Source organism: Salvia hispanica, chromosome 2 (assembly GCF_023119035.1).
Source record: "Salvia hispanica cultivar TCC Black 2014 chromosome 2, UniMelb_Shisp_WGS_1.0, whole genome shotgun sequence".
NCBI classification, from domain to species: Eukaryota; Viridiplantae; Streptophyta; class Magnoliopsida; order Lamiales; family Lamiaceae; genus Salvia; species Salvia hispanica.
In genome coordinates, this window is record NC_062966.1 from 16,934,369 (window position 1) to 16,951,683 (window position 17,315).

At 33.7% G+C, this 17,315-nt stretch overlaps 2 protein-coding genes across 2 annotated transcripts; one reads left to right on the top strand and one right to left on the bottom strand.

Moving 5' to 3' along the window:
* The first annotated feature begins 3,898 nt into the window (after positions 1-3,898).
* Positions 3,899-5,418, top strand: LOC125204748 (ethylene-responsive transcription factor CRF4-like). The gene has a single exon (XM_048103474.1). It carries the CDS (start codon positions 4,219-4,221, stop codon positions 5,260-5,262), a length of 1,044 nt encoding a protein of 347 aa, XP_047959431.1. The 5' UTR covers positions 3,899-4,218; the 3' UTR covers positions 5,263-5,418.
* Positions 5,419-15,149: 9,731 nt separating this feature from the next.
* On the bottom strand, positions 15,150-16,825 carry LOC125204190 (ubiquitin-conjugating enzyme E2-17 kDa-like). The gene is made up of 4 exons (XM_048102762.1): positions 16,678-16,825; positions 15,794-15,921; positions 15,564-15,635; positions 15,150-15,451 (listed from the first exon to the last, which is right to left on the bottom strand). Exons 2-4 carry the CDS (start codon positions 15,902-15,904, stop codon positions 15,308-15,310), a joined length of 327 nt encoding a protein of 108 aa, XP_047958719.1. The 5' UTR covers positions 15,905-15,921; positions 16,678-16,825; the 3' UTR covers positions 15,150-15,307.
* Positions 16,826-17,315: the final 490 nt, after the last annotated feature.

Here is a 17,315-nt window from a genome sequence, read left to right on the forward strand (position 1 = left end):
AAAAAACCTAAGAATCAATTTAGGATACATCAAGTTGTTTTTTGATTTGCTCTCTCTCTGTGTGTATATATGTATTCATACACCATTTATATATATGTGGTAGAAAAGTTGGGGAATAAGTCAATGGTCATCAAGTCCAAAGAGCTTTATTAATTTGATAATAGTGATCACCAAGCCCTAGATGGCCTTGTTTAAAGTGCAAAAAACAATTAGTTTTAAATTAATTAATTATGTCCGTCACGTCTTACGTAAAGAGGCTTATTATGTTATGTGTTTATATTCATGCAGAAGCTGCCTTCTGCACTCGCTACTTATCTATGACACTTTGTTTGCTATAAAAAAAGGCTATATACCACTTGTTTCGTAGCCTTTTTCTTTTCTAGGTCAAAATCCATATCTTATGCTTGTTTGATTCTTTTTAACTTATTAAGTTCGTAAATTAACAATATGACTAGAATTTGCATTTTAATTTGCTGATGGGAATAGTCGTCAATTAAATCCTCATTACTAATTCCATTATATTTGAAATGTTTGTAATCTGCAGAAGCTCGGATTTTGATGCAAACAACCGTTATACTACTACATAATTACAAGAAGCGTGGAGTAATGAGAACACGCTTATTAACTCCCAATTTTGAAGAATTAAACGTGTTATTAGGCGTCTAATACAAGCAAGACATGTCGGTCAATCTAAATCTTCATTGCCTTTAGAGAAACCCATGATCAAAGCCACACGTACACAAATGATGAAATTATTATTATGTAAACATCAAACATTTGTTATTAAAGAAATGCATGTTTTATAATACTCCAATATATAGATCCTTTTCAAAAATAAATAATGAATATCTTAGAGTATAATTTAAACAAAGTTATGGAATATAGATTTTTTATTTTGCTTATTTTTTTATTATAAAAAATCTGAAGTATAAAATTAATTTTACATCATACATACCAAGTTTTCGATTACTAGTATTTGATACTACTATACTATGCAATTGAATGTAATGCATGCAATAAATGAATTGAGATGCACGTGGTGGATAGGTGGATGAGGCCGGTAGTATTATGTTAGCTTTGGAGGCTTGAGCTGATTAAGCAGTTCACTTCAAATGGAAAAGTTATTAAGTTTGCATTTTATATTTATTATAAAGAATAGGGATATTTTTTTCGTTCTTTGCATGGTATATGAATTAATTCAATCTCATCGAAAATATTGCAACGGACAACGGATATTTTTTCCTTTGAATGGAATGTGAATCAATTCCGTCTCATCGAAATTACTCAAATGTGCTCTATAATTTATTACCTATTCCAATGGTAAACTACCATAAAATTTGATATCCATTATATATGTATTGTGTATAGATGCTTTATTATATGTAAAAAATAACGTTTTTGGTGATACTTAAATGAGTAGTGTTTAATTATTTTATTTTTTAAAAAAAAAGTAAAAAGAAAAAAATATATTATTTCCCAAATTTACCTCATGTTTACCGTTTTTTCATTTTTAACCTTACGTTATATTAACATTTTATCATAAAAGTAATAGAACTCACATTTAAATAATTTTTTCAGTCAATTTTATATTTTCAAAAACTCGTATTGTGCGGTCAAAGTAGAACATACTTTTAGTTTTAGGGAATACAGATAGGAGTAGTGTTTATTGATTCTCCTTAATTACTCATCAGCCATCCCAACGAGAGGCGTGTTTGGTCTAGGAGGCATGCCCTAAATAACTTTGAAAAATACAATAATAATTTCGAATTTAATTAATATTTATTAATGAATTAAAATTAATAACAACAATAATTCTATAGAATAATTATGCTAGATGCGCAAAAAAAAACCCTTCGTTCTACCTCATTTCGCTCATAGTTCTTCTCTTCCTAAACATACATTTCTCTCTATACAAAACCCCTACATCTGAATGATTTGAAAAAAATCTTTAAATTAACTTCTCTGCTTCTACTTAGGGATGTCAAATTTTCAACCATAACCCAACTAATATACCTTTTTGATAATGTATTAAATAATTACAGATTCAAATAAGTGTTATTTAACTCGAAACTACTATATTACCTAACATAAATAGGAAAATACATTTATTTCGTAGATAATATTTTTTCAATTTTTACATATACTTTTTTATGATACGTGTAAAAATAAATAAACAATGAGTGTAACTTTCAAATAATAAATCAAAATATATTTTCAAAAGTATTTGGAAAAGAACTATCGGACTAACTTTTAAAAATTTAAAAAATGTAAATGAAAATTGAAAATTGAAAATTGAATAATGAGAAATTGAGAATTACTACCTCATTTCGGCTCAACCCTATGGGACATAAGTTAATTTCGAGTCAACCCTATCATATTGTGGGCTATTCAATTTAAGATGATTCAAGTTGTGATTTTTTTGGGTTATAACTTTTGCGATCATAATCCTATAAATTGTCGAGCTATTCGGATTAATATGTGAATTTCGGATTAAATTGGGATCCATACTTGGCACCAAACATTGATTCATAAAGTACAGGGTCACTAACCTTTTATATATTTCATTACCAAATCTAAAGATGCTCCAAAAGTTACTCTTTATACTTCTATATTTTGCTCTCGTGTTAATTTATTGCGCGGTAGACACTAGTTGTTTAAACCCGTCTAAATTTTAATTGCGGCTTAATTGTATATCTTGAAAATTGCTTTTGGTTATTGAGTTGTTTCATTTTTTTTTGGCAAAAAACTTTATTATCTCTTTATTTCACTTACTTTAATTACTCTTCTTTGAACTTTTAAAATCTAAATAATTACTCCATATGTCCCATAATAGATGTCACATTTTCATTTTTAGAAAAAGTTCTCTTTCACATTAATGTAAATATATTATTTTCTCTCTCCACTCAACACACAAAACAATATCTCATAATATATGTGTCATTCTCTAAGTGTGTCGTATATTATGGGACGGAGGGAAATATTTTTTAATCTTCATATTTAAAAAGATGTTTCAAATAAAATAAGACAGAAAAAAGTATAATTTTATTTATATAAAATACTAAATTATAGATAATTTTAGTTTCAAAATTTTCTTAAGCTTCAATCATGATTTTTCGACTCCATCACAACTTAGACTACTCCGTGTTAAATATTGATTACTCGCAGTAATAGTATTTCAGAATGTATTTTCAAATACTGTTTTTGAGTTAACATATAAAAATATTAAATTAACCACCATAATCTATATCAATTTCTAAGACTTGATATTTATGAGCTATAGTTATCATAAATTTGAGCTATAGTTATCATAAATTTAAAGTCGAGTGATATAATACACAAAATAAAATCAATATTGTAAGGAGTAAAATATTTTGAATCAATCAATCTACTGGTTTACTGGAGAAGTATACATGAAAATGGCGGGGAATCCAAGGTTGTTTTTGGTATTAAAAGTAAAATATAGCCGCAAAGAATTAGCAACAGTAAAAACGCAACTCCTAGTCAATAACCGACATGTTTTTACTGGGCCGAGCATCCTGGGCCTCACGTGACAACCCGCACGTAACCCGAGATTTTTCTATTCTACTCCTTTTCTTTATAGAAAAAAAAAGGTTATAACTGAGTCAGCAGCGCTCACGCTTACTGATTGGACCTACCCCATCTCGGCCCCACACACTCCACGTGTCAACATCCCACAACACCAATAAGCAGCAAGCCTCTCGTACGCGGCGGCCGGGGTGGCCAGGCCCACAGCGGCGTTGGCCGGTATCCACCTCCGTAGACTTTTCCGTTTTATTTTCCTTTATTCTCCATATATTTAAAGTTTAAACGAATCTCATACAAAATCAAATACTCCTAACAAAAAGGTAAAAATATATAAAAAAATAAGTAAAATTGTGCTTTGCCTATTTGGGCGATCCTATAAGACAGCGATTTCATCGTTGTGCTCTCGTTAATCTATTCACAGTCAAAGATTTCCGTTCATTACTACTTTCCTTCAAGTTTTATCTCCCAATTCGTACCACACCAAGGAATCCAGATATTTTACTTATTTGGTTTCCTTATTTGCCCAATATTTCTCAACGTTAAATTCTCACACACCCCTTATTCTCCCTTGTTCAATGAAAAAACTCCCTCCTTAAAAAATCCCCTCTTCTTCCATGAAAAGTGAAAACACTCCCATCCTTTTATGAGTGAGTCCTGCCTGCTACAACAAAGATGGATATTGCAAATTTAAGGCCTCTCAAGCACACAGTGCACAACAGAATTATCAAGAAAACCGTAAAACCTCAGGCACACGAGGCAAGAGCAAGAACAATCAAGATTTCCGTGACGGATCCCGACGCCACCGATTCCTCCAGCGACGAAGAGGAGCTCTTGTTCCCTCGCCGCCGCGTCAAGAAATACGTGACCGAGATCAGAATAGAGACGGGCAGCGCTGACACCACCACCAGAAAGCGCCCCGCCGCCGCCGCAGAAAGCGCCAAGCCAAAGCAGCCCGCGGAGGGCGAGTGCCGCAAGTTCCGCGGCGTGCGGCGCCGCCCCTGGGGCAAGTGGGCCGCCGAAATCAGAGACCCTTGCAAAAAGATCAGGCTGTGGCTGGGGACCTACGACACCGCCGAGGAGGCCGCCATGGTCTACGACAACGCCGCCATCAAACTCCGCGGCCCCGACGCCTTGACCAACTTCGGCGTCCCCACAACCAAAAACAATGTGCTTTCATCATGTGATGACGATTCTGTCTCCAGCTACGATTTCCACAATCGTTCCTCGCCGGCTTCCGTTCTCCGCTTCCGAAGCAGCCCCACCAGCTGCGAAGACAGCTCTTCTCCCAGCGCTTCCAAATCCACCCAAGAGGAAGTGTGCGGGGATTATTGTGCTGACTCCTTGCCTATGACCACCGACTTCTTGGATGATTTCTTCAATTTCGATATGCAAGATCAGACATTGTTGTTTGACGAAACAAATATCGGAGATATTCATTTTCCGGTGGATGATGAATTAGCTATTGGGGATTTCAATGATTCCTTCGATTTTGGAGAGTTGAAGTACGAATTTCCGGGTCTGTTTAAGGATTCATTTCAAGATCACTGTATTGGTGAGACCCGTCAAGACGAGGTTCAAAGCATGTCGGAGTTGGTGGATTTTAATGATTCGTCTTTTCAACAATATTCCGGCGAGTTTGATGTTCTTAGTTTAGTTGGAGTGGAAGAAGATAATTTATTTGATATGTTTACAGATGGACTAGTACAAGTGTCCTAGTGTTTTTTTACCTTTCCCTACTTGCCAAGTAACGGCAAATTTTGTTAAGGGCAGAGTTTCAATTTCCTTTTGTTTAGTTTACAAAATAATTTTGTGTATTCGGAAGAGATTTTTAGTTAAGAAAAAAAAGGTTGATCTGGCATTCCATTTTGTTTCTATTGGCGTGATTTACGCTCTGTTCATTTGACTAAATTCGGTCTTCGCAGATTTGTTTTTTTGAGAAAATTAAGTAAAAATGAGATCTCTAAGTGGAGATTCTTGGTACAATAATTGAACCAACAACATTAAAACCTCTCTTTTAGATTTTTGGTGCGACCAAACAACATTAAAACATTGTTTTAGATATTTGGTACCATAATCTAATGATGGCGTATATAATGTAACGAAATTTATATTGATACATAAATAATTACGGCGATATAAATATAATTGAGCTTCGCCGATGGCGACGGATCGTTGGTGGCAAGGTCGAATTCCGCGGTGGGGGTGATGTAATGGTAATTAATTATGGCACATATTAATGCCACAAATAAGTAAAGACATTTTATTATGTACATTATTGTTTGTGCGAATGCATTTACGCACGTTGTGTTGGAGCATTGATGAATCTTTTCCATAATTCAAAAAATTATGGTAAAGTACGAAAAGTGGAAAATTCTAAACAAATTTAATTCTATATGGAGAAGATGCTTTTAAATTTTTAAAAAATCTTAAATATAAAAAGAAAGCGTCAGTAAATTACATCCCTTTTATGGGTATAGCCTATATTTGCATATGGAGTATTTTTACTAAATTTAATTTAGTGTATTATTCTGATCTTCCCAAAAAGTCAGTAATTTTTGTTGATTACAATTTACAATATAGTATACTTCCTTCTTTTGCATAGTTCGAAATTTAAAAATTTATTATTATAGAATACATGTAAAAAAATATCATAGTAGTAATAAACAACATGTGCGTATATGATCTGTTTCAGTATTTTGACGTTGAATTTTAACTTATTAGATATAGATTTATATGGTAAATAAAAAAAACCCATTTTAAATTAAGTCAAATTCGTTTTAGAAAATTATAGCTCATATTTTTTAGGTGTATATATGGAGTAATAGTTTTTTAACCTAACGTACTATACAAATATTATAATTACTCAAATAGAATAGAAACATTATCATTTGTATAAGTAAAAAAAGTTACGTACTTAATTAACATAATAGTTTCATATATAGTGTTCTATATTTTGGCAATATATATTATTATTATTTCGTCAAGATTTGTAACGTTATAACTTATGGAAATAGTTTTGAAGTTAAAATCCAGCTGCATTTTTTTACAACTAAAATGTTATTGAATGGAAACAAGATCCTAAAAAGGTATTTTCTTCCTTTAAAAATCGTGTCAAATATTTTATGGAAACAAGATCCTAATTTCTACGCTAACGGTCCGTTTAAAAAATAAGTTTATGGCATTAACTAAAAAACTATGAACTAATCAGAATGCCAATAAAAATTTTATACATTTGTTTTATTTTACCATTAACAGGTGGGTCACAGCTATAAAATAATAAATGTAGCAGCATGGAATTAAACTTGGAATTGTTCTATTAAATGAATAATTATGGAGGGGCATAGGAGTTTAAAAAATACAACAACTTCCATTTTACTCCAACTCAAAAAGAACAATGACTAGTAAGAGCCAATCGCTAGTAATCATGATTAATGCAATGCACACAAATTATTTCGCCTGTGACATTCTTTTTGGTACACTACTATAGTATTTTTCTATTATTTGAGAAATTAGTTTAGGTTTATGTTAGAATCGATAAGGCCAATATGAAATTTCAGCCACGCCCCCACACGTTCCATCAACAGTGTAGAAGCAACCAGCTCCCAATCAAATTATGATGTCTGAAAGTGAAAACCTTTTGCCCACAATTTGTTTTTTTTTTTTTTTTACTGTAGTTTTAATAGGCTTTGACCAATAAAACCAGCAATTAATTTTTAATTGAAGTTCTCTTTAGATTATGTATACTATACTACTAATACACAAGTTATGCGAAAAGAAAAAAAAGTAAAAAGAAAACCGCAATTTTTTGGTTAATGAAAGATTAGTCAAGTCAAAAATTAAATAATCGTGTTTATTTTCACGAAGATTAACGTTTTACAAACTTTACAAACGCAACACCTGAAAAAGTTTTTCTCTTTATACTTCAAAATGCCATTAATATCAATATTAAAAGTTAAATGATTAATTTGGTCAAAGGCTACAAAGAGACTATCATTTCTTAATACTCCATCCCTTTTTTTAAAAATAGAAATTTTTCAATTGGTACGGGTTTAATACAAAATTTCTTAAGTATGAGAGATGTAAAGAAAAAATAAGTCAAATAAGAGAGATGGATACTTTTTTTGGTTTACGTATATTGTATATAATTTAGAATACTTTTTTTTTTTGGTTTCACAGGTGTACCGAACACCACCTTCGGCGGAATTCGACTAATCCTGCTCGACCGGGTTTACGAATTAAGGCCGAAAGTCTCTCAACGGGTGGCGGAATTTGAACCCGTAACCTTTAGATCACCACAGCTTCGCGCTACCAACTGCGGCCCCACAAGTTCCATCACAAAATTATTGGCCTTTTGATAAAATGAGTAGTCCCTAATTTAGAATGATATCTCTACTCTTTTTTCTTCTTCTAAACACTGATAAAAAATTGATACTATTACATTAAAATTAAGAAAATGAGAATTGTGTGGAAAACTACTGTCTCCTTTACACATGTTATACGGTTTTAGTGGTTTGGCCGTTGGAGGCTTTTGTATTTGACATAGAGTGGAAGAGTATGAGTGTATGAAAATGAGCATGAGCTACACCTATGCATCAAACAAATCTCATAAATAACTTTATTGAAGTTGACTTTAATTAGTTTGATTCCACTACTTATTTACCTATCCTTCTTTCCTATTTACCACGACAACAAGCCAATTAATGATACTCCTACATTTGAAATATACAGTAACTATTCACCTCTTACTACTTTTAAAATTTGCTTGGCCGCCTGCTCATTCTTTTTCTAACATAAGGAGTAGCTGTTTTGAAAGGATTTAGGCTATTTAGCCATGGGATGAATTTTCTTGAGACAGATGTTTCATTTTCAAATCTCACATGCACCTCTTTAGGTGTTCTTGTTACATTTGATTTTTAAAATGTAATTTATTATTTTCGTATAGTTTGCAAACCATTATAATTGAGAAGAATTTAACTACTAGCGAGTTCATATATCAAACTACAATTACAAGATACTCCTGAAGTAAAAATTATAAATTTGATTTCTTATTATCACGTACAAGATATATTATGAAGTACTTCATATATATATAATACAACACTGGGTTTAACCCCAACAATTTTTACAGATATGTAAAAATTAGGCGAATTTTTTGTTACCTAGCGATTCTACCCCTTTTGTTGTGACAGTACTCGAGTGCAAACCCCCGAATTCAACTGGTAAAGAAAGACTAAAAAGAAATTACATAGTCAAAGAGAAAAAAAGAAAATATTGCCTACTAGATATGCGAAGAGAATAAGAAAATTAAATGTGATTTTGTTCATATTCAAAATACGAGTATTATTATTATTTTAATTTTTTATCGACTGTTGCCCTTTTATTACACATAGCCATCACCAAATAAACATCCTTATTAGTCCACCTAGATGTACACATACACCGTATGAAGTACTTGCTACTATTACAGATATCATAATGTAATGATTTGGTGTTATAGTTAATATTATCACTATTTCAATTTCTGCACATTATGTCTGCCCAACACCATTTAATGCTACACATCTTTCACAGTTTACAGTCATCATGCTTTTCTTCACATGATTTTTTACTTTTTCTGGGAACCTCTATTTTAACTAATCCAATCTACATCATGTTGTTCATTCTTGTCTTATCTCATCGTTTCTACCGTTTTATACCAAAAGTTTTAATTTACTGGATTTACTAGTAAGTGCTAATTAATCTAGAGGTGAAGTTACAGCGTTAATTAAGCTCATTTTTTTATAAAAAACAAACCCGGACTCAATATATAGGAGTTTTTTAATAAAAGAAATGCAATTAATTGAATTAAATATTTTTAAGCAGAAATTCACACACACACACACACACACAGTCATAACCTGATATGGGAAGCCTATGAAATGCAACGGTGCGGTTACAGGCTTTTGGAAGGTAGAAAAGGATATCTCTCTTTCTCAACTTTATCGCATTGCCACTTAAATGAACACTGACACTACACTACATATTTTAACTTCATTTTGTTCTTTTTCATGGGGTTAGCAGGTCCCATAGATTCTACACTAAAATAGTACATTTCAATTAGTGGTATTTTGTGCGTGGGTAGTGCATTAATAACTACATAGAACAATTTTTGCTACAAGATTATGTTTAGACATTATTTAGTCAATCTATATGGACCTTATTTGAAACATATGAATATATGGGTTTATAATTTTAGATTCATTAAAAAGATATTGTTACAAGTAGTTTTTTAGCTTTTAAAAAATGCTCCAATCAAGATGAATAATGATGATGAGCCTGGTAAAAGGGCAATACAAAATCAACTACAACAACAAAACAAGACAAAGATCCCAAATAAAACACAACAGATGACACCACACATTAATGACAACAAACAACAAAACACGAGGACTTCTAGTCTTTCATAAATTGGCACTACATAATATCCCACTACACAAGACCCTTCAAACCGAGCCCCATGATAGCAAAGAGATAATGTTATGAGCTTTCCTTTGGCACGATCGATGTTGGTTGGAAAGGTAATTGGATGTAAAAATCAAATTTTCCTTTTATTTGCTAAAATAATTTATAAAAATCTTCATATTAGTTTAATTGTGTGTGTACACATATATATAAAACCCAAAGGCGTTAGAGCATGGTGTGAATATCCATATTGTTGAATGATGATTAGTAGCCATGACTATGATACATTATACATACGTCTGTTTCTATAAATGGGAAAGCAAGGAAATTTGAGGCGTGCAATTAAGCAATGAGCGGCTTTTGATTTTCAAAGAATGGGCTTACTGAGATCAACATATAATTAGGCACGTGATTTGCGTCAGGAAATGAAATGCTATTGTTCTTATTGATGGGCTATTTTCGTAGTTCAACCAACCGACAGTATTAGTTGGGCCCATATACTAGGATTAAACCATTTTCCCCATATCTAATTTCTGCCTCTCATTTTTGTTGGTGAAAAAGATGAACTATTTTTAAAGAGATACTATACCAAATAAGGTGACCTCCTTGTCTCATTAATCATTATTAAATGTAAAAACTAAAATCCCACTTCAACAATAAAACAACTATGTCCATGGGCGGATATATATTAATTGTAACCCCTAATTATTTTTATATAAATCTGCTGTATCCATAAAACATGTGATCTGAACCAATAAATTGAATTATATCTCAATAATATTCTAATCTACTTCTCTTTCTTGGCTTCTTGCAACACTTATTGACCATTCCACCTTTTGGTTTGGGGAGAAAGTATCACATTAAGTGACTGAAAGTGGTAGATCATGGATGTGAAGCTGTTTTTGTGTTTAAGGAGTAATTTACAAAATTTTGTTATAAAATACATTAAGCAACACAATTCTCGACATTTGAAATAAAATAATGTTTTATATTATAATTCATGAAAAATTGAAGCCAAGGAGAAAACATTTAAATCTTGGCTAAAATAATATTTTTGTAAAATGGAGTAATACTTAGTAGTAATAAAATCTTTAATTTTCCAAATGCAAGGAAAAAACCATAACTTTTGTACGTTGGATTAATTCTTGTCTATATAATCCTATGCAACTCAACAGCGGATCCTCAACCTGAATATCATCAAGCTCACCTTCTCTCTGAATGTGCTGTCTCGAAACTTTTGGGAACACGAGTTCGCTGGAGAATTTACCGGTGTGGCGAAATGCATTGTCATTCTCTAGTTTCGAAGCTTGAAAGTGTGCATCAAATTATTTAGACTTTAGAGTGCAAACAACATAACTTATAAAAGTTACGACCGTTTATTTTTATTTAAAAAAGTAACTATTGTTTAAAAATATCACAGCCACTTGAATTTTAGGCAAGTAAGCATCAAATTTCAATATTAACTTAGATTTCGCCTAAATTAAAAAACTGGGGATAACTAGAACATTTTAAACATGGTATATTTTCTCCAAATCATGTGCAAAATCAGAGTTCGTCCATGCTAAACGTATTTTACGACATTTTTTCCTATTCAATATATATGTGTACTACGTGTGTGCCAAGATCCAAAGGCTATCAAAACACATGTCTCATGTTTTAGCTTGACTCTTAACGTGACGTGTTGTTTGGTCAAAATATGTGCATAGTGCTTATGCGAATTGTTTTAATATGAGTATTAAATATTGATAATACTAGCTCCGTTCATAATTAATCGATATACTATTATTTTTCTTCACTTATTTTATTATCCATAAAAGTTAGTCATTTCTATTTTTAGTAAATTTGTCTCCCTACTTATGGGCGGATCCATGTGTATTGGGGGGCTTAAGCTCTCAGTGAATATTTTTCTAAAGTTTTTTTTAATTATTTTTTAAATTTCTTCAAATTTAGTGTAAATAATAATGTAATTAAAAACCCTTACAAATTATCTAAAATACTCAAACATATACTTTAAAACAAAATTTAGAAAAAAACAAAATTTAGAAATTTCAGTCCCTATCGATAGAAATTTCTGCATCCGCCCCCTGCGTACACTAATTTGTTTTCTCTATATCTTATATACTTTATAAAGTTTTTATAAAAATTTGTATTCTTTATTACCAAAATTATTGATAATGGACAATACAAATTGTGGTAATGAACAATTTAATTTTACACACCTTTATTCCATTATCAATAATTTTGGTAATGAACAAAACACATTTTAATAAAAAGCTTATAAAGTAGATAAGATATACTCCTTGTTTGCTTTGCTGTTATTAATTTTTAGACTTTATTTTTCATTATATCCATATAATGCAGACTTAAATTGATCGGGCTAAATGCACACTCCAAATGAATGGCAAGTACTAATAGACAACAGAGAGTGAATGAGTGATGGCTTAAAAATTAATCGTTCTTTCCAAATTAGTAATAGCCTAATTAGTAATCATCCTTAAATTAAAATTCGAACCACTATCATTCTTCAGTCTTCCAGGCGCCGTTTTACAGTAAAGTGACATGAGGAGAATCATGTTTTTTTAAACGATGGGAGGACTGCACTAATCCAAAGCAAATGGAAAAGCGTGTCTTAGTTGGCTATTCAAATCGAAGTTCTTAACTCTTTACTAGAAAACAACTATTCAAATTTCGGGTGACTAAGTACACGCGAAGCTCTTTCAAAGACAAAGAGATTGATATGCATATGAGGCTGATTGGACTTCAAAATCTCCAGTAAAAATCGTCTCAAACCAAGGCTACTGCACATCCACATAGTTTGTACCTTTTTCTACACATTCTTAACAAAATGGTCAACATACCAACATAATGGAGAAGTATATATAAACACGTCCAATAATAGACAAATATGATCAAATCCATACAAAACCACCCTCTAAAACCATATAAAATCCAAGTATGTAAAGGAGGCCACCAAATCCGTGTAGGCATGTGCCGCATCCGAAGACGGAGTCGTGGTCGCGCTCGGGGTTGGGCTCGAGGCCTGCTTTGGCGGCGCGGCGGACGAGGATGTCGCTTTGCCCCTGCCCTTGGCAGCCTTGATGCCCGGGGGGGACGCCGGGAGGACATTGGTGTGCCGGAACTATCATCCTCGAACATCGGATTGTTGAGGTCCATTGGAGATGGCCGCATTCACTGCTTGTATAATCACCGAAGGTGCGCTTCGACGCCCTCTTCTTTGCCGCTGTTGATTCGGGCAGCATACCTCCAACGAACTTCTGCTTCTCCTTCAAGAGTGCCTAGGACTGGTAGTGCTTGAAATCGCCGTACAATGACATGTACGACTGGATTGCTTTGTCGCGCACATCTGCGAGACTTTCGCCGCTTGCCTGCTCCCTTTCGCACTTGTCATACTCCCCCGTGAACAAGTTGACATGCTTCTTTATTTGGTTCAAATGCTTGCGGAGCGGCTCCCGTTGGCGCTTGTAGGCAGTCGGCGGCTTGGCCACATTGTATTTTTCGGCGATGCGCTCCCAATACGTAGTAACCTTCTGGTTGTGGGCGAACACCGGATCCTCGGAAATTTCAATCCAACACCTCGTCAAGACGATTGGATTCTTTCGGCGTGTAGTTCATCCTACCCGGGGCGAACTCTTCATTCACCGTCGTAAACGGCAATTTCTTTGCCTTGGACCGCCTCTTCTTGGTCGCGAAGCCCGAGGCATTGGCGTCCGCTGCGGAGGCGCGGCCGCGAGATGGGGCCGGTGTGCTGGCGGGAGAAGGCTCCATGTTGGTAGCCCGTACGAGTCCGTGCTGAAATCGAGATCGTACTGCGTGTTGGTGTCGAATGGCCGATATTCATCGGGTTCTATACCCGGCCATCGTGCACCACCGAACATCGGACTATTCGGACTTGGGTAATCTCCGGGATTCATTTAGTTTGAAATGTAGAAAATATAGTGTGAAATTGAGAGTGAAAGAAGTGAAAAATGAAGTGAAAAGTGAGAGGTATATATAGGTTTTGAAAATTGATTAAAATTTTTTTAAAAAAAAAACTGAAAACGCGTGTGCATCGTCCATCGCATCGTCCGCTTTGCTACAGTGGCGGACGATGCGACGGATGATGGGGCATCATCCGTGCTTCATCCGCGGACGATCGATCGGGCGCGGACGGTGATTAAGCCATTGTTCGCGATGCCATAGTAGCAGACGATGCATCGTCCGCCCCATTGTGGATGACCTAAGTGTTGTTATGTTTAATTGAAATGTACTATATCATCTTTTTTGGAACAAATTAAAAAAGTTACTCCATATTACGGGTCCAGCCACTTCACCAACCATCTATCATAGGTGGTGGCATCACGAGCTATCATTCTTATATTTTCTAACATCTACCATTTCTCATAATCCATAGAGGTTACATGTCATATCTCATGGCTAGTTGAACTATAATTAATCAAAGAAAATAGTTATTTGACCATAATGTAGTCAAATACTCCCTCCGTTCCCGATTAAGAATAACATTTTTCTATTTCGGTCCGTCCTAAATTAAGAATCACACTTTATTTTTTACCATAAATAGTAAGTAGGTCCCACATTCCACTACTGACTTCACTCACATTTTATTATAAATTCAATATAAAAAAGTGGGTCACACATTTCATTAACTTTTTTAACCAACTTTTCTTTACATTTTTTAAAATTCGTGCCCGATCAAAGTGTGACTCTTAATCCGGGACGGAGAGAGTATAAATGAGATATATGGAGTGGTATTTAATAAATACATTAAATAGTGATGTTAAATGCCACAGAAAAAAAATGTTAAACGTATCACCGAAACATGAAAATTATAAATACTTTATGGTCTGCTACAGCCTAAAAATTAATATAGCTAAATAGCACTACTCATTATATAATAGGATAATTTCAGTGTTAATCTATCAAGCCCCAATTCGCAAAGCCTAGTATTTGATGGGCCTTTACATTGCCTCTTACAATCTCTTCTTTATCTTTTCATTTACGAAATCTATGTTTAAATCTTTAACATAATACTAATACAGTATGCTATATCAACTCTACGATTCTGTTTTGTTTTTTTTTTAAAAAAAACTTTCTGGTTGAGTTATGAACAATACCTTGTGTTTGAAGTGACAATATTTTTTCGATTTAGTTAAAACTGAGACATCATTCACAGAGATACTAATAGATGTAAATGTTTTTCAAGTTCAATATAAATACAACACTTTCAAAGTAGTACCGTATGTCTTCCCTTTAAACACAGATTAGAGTATTTCACACTTAGAGTTATAAATCTTTTTAAGGATCATCCTATGGCGTATTTCTGTGTCCAGCTCCTTGCTGTGGTCTCATACTTGATCCTGTCCGTTTTATACATATGGGCAATCTCAGGCACCAACGGGTCATCGGGGTTTGGATCCGTCAACAAAGAACATATCGAGAGCAACACCTGGAAACACGATTTCTTATTCAAAATAAAATTGGACTCCCGAGGATTCATTCAATCGGAGGTTTTCTAGTAAAAGTTCAATCAGAGGTTATCGTCCATAACGATAACGAACCTTGGAAATGGTAAGTGCAGGGCTCCACTGTTCCTTCAATATGTCCAGACATATTTGTGTTCTGAAAGCTACCTGCAGAATTGGTGAAATATTAAATACATAAGAAAGACATATTTTGATTGATAAAGTGCCTATATATGGCTTCTGATAGACACGATATCATATTCTCCATAACAAGCAGCAATGTGAAGAATAAACTAGTGATAATTGCATTGTTGAGTGTAAATGACCTTAGGAGGCTTGAAAGGATAATCTGGAGGAAAATGAATGGTAACTAGGAAAACACCACCTGCATACGGACTATCTGGAGGACCCATGATGGTAGCTTGCCAATGAAACATGTCCTCAGCAACAGGACCTGAAATATGCAGAGTGCATAAGTCATTAGGAAGTTAAGTCAGGTAGCAAGACATGCACACTACATATGATCAGAACGGCTAATATGCATTTCGTTTTCAGATTCTCAATAGTCACAGCTTAAAGAGTGGCTCGGATTAACAAGCATTCAGCAAAATAGATGCCACTGCCAGAGAGGAATGAATGATTTTGCAATCAATGTGGAGAATTGACTATGTTCTATTACTGGGTAAAGGGAAATCTTAGTTAAGGGTCTACTTCTAATAGATAACCACAAATGATTGTTTGAAAGCTGGGTTCCAAATTAAAGTAGCAGCAATGCTACAATTGAAACCGGTACTCCAACACAAAATGCTGTTTCATTACTGAGTAAGAGTATTATAAAAACTGGATTGTTGTAAATGACAATTAATAATAGAAAAGGGAAATATAAATATAGCAAAAGACCAACAGAAATGCTACAAACTACCAAGCCAAAACCAACTAGGGAAAAACTAGGAAGAAAACAAAGATCTGGCAAAAAACAAGTAATGCAAATCAACAATTTTAGAAGAAAACGCATAAAAGAAATAGAAACATAGCAGCGCTGCAAGAGGTAGGAGGATCCTTCTGAAGATCATTGAGCTCCTTTAAGATCCTCTTCGATGCCAGCGAGCAAACAAAACTTACTCATCTTCAAATAAAATTCTCTCATAAAAAAAAAAGATTAATCGAATATGAAAAATAACGGGGTCGACAAGTTGGACGCAATCAATACCTGTAGAAACAACGCTGGATATACAAAATTATCGCAAAGCAAATAGAATGATAAATGGTGAAATTTACAAAATTGAGTCTTTTTTCATGGATAATTAATTTTCTTTGATCGGAGAATCGTTTTTTCTCTCTCTTCTTTAATTTGGGGATATTCATTGTGTCGACATACGCCCTCTCATTGGCCCTCTTCCCATTACTTATATCGTACGTGGGCTCCATACATTTCCACATCAACAAACTTTACATTTTATTTTCAACTTTAAAAATTATTTTTTTGCTTTTGAGAGATTGAATCAATGTGGGTAAATTTTAATCAGAACATGTAGAAGATCTTATGTAAGAATTCGTGGATAATGAATTAGGATTTAGGAATACTAATACAAGGACAAAGTAATGTAATTTAACTATAATCAAGGATGTTATGAGTGTGAAGTGATCCTAAATTTAGTATATATAAATAAATATAGGAGTACTAAAATGTTTTAGCAATAAAATTCCACTATGGAAGTTATCATGAGGCGTTCCACTGTGGAAGTAGCCCACAATTTTACTAGTACATCGTTTTGTGATAGCATAAAATACTGTATTGACATATGTATCTGTTCGAAAAGCGGGCTACTGATTTTTTAACCAAATCAC

Bases quoted from the DNA above. Each gene is read 5' to 3' on its own strand.
- LOC125204748 (XM_048103474.1), top strand. From the start codon at position 4,219: ATGGATATTGCAAATTTAAGGCCTCTCAAGCACACAGTGCACAACAGA.
- LOC125204190 (XM_048102762.1), bottom strand. From the start codon at position 15,904: ATGTTTCATTGGCAAGCTACCATCATGGGTCCTCCAGATAGTCCGTAT. The intron at 15,636-15,793 runs GTCATTTACACT...CCAATTCTGCAG, and splicing joins ATCCTTTCAAGCCTCCTAAG to GTAGCTTTCAGAACACAAAT. The intron at 15,452-15,563 runs GTTCGTTATCGT...TCGTGTTTCCAG, and splicing joins CTGCACTTACCATTTCCAAG to GTGTTGCTCTCGATATGTTC.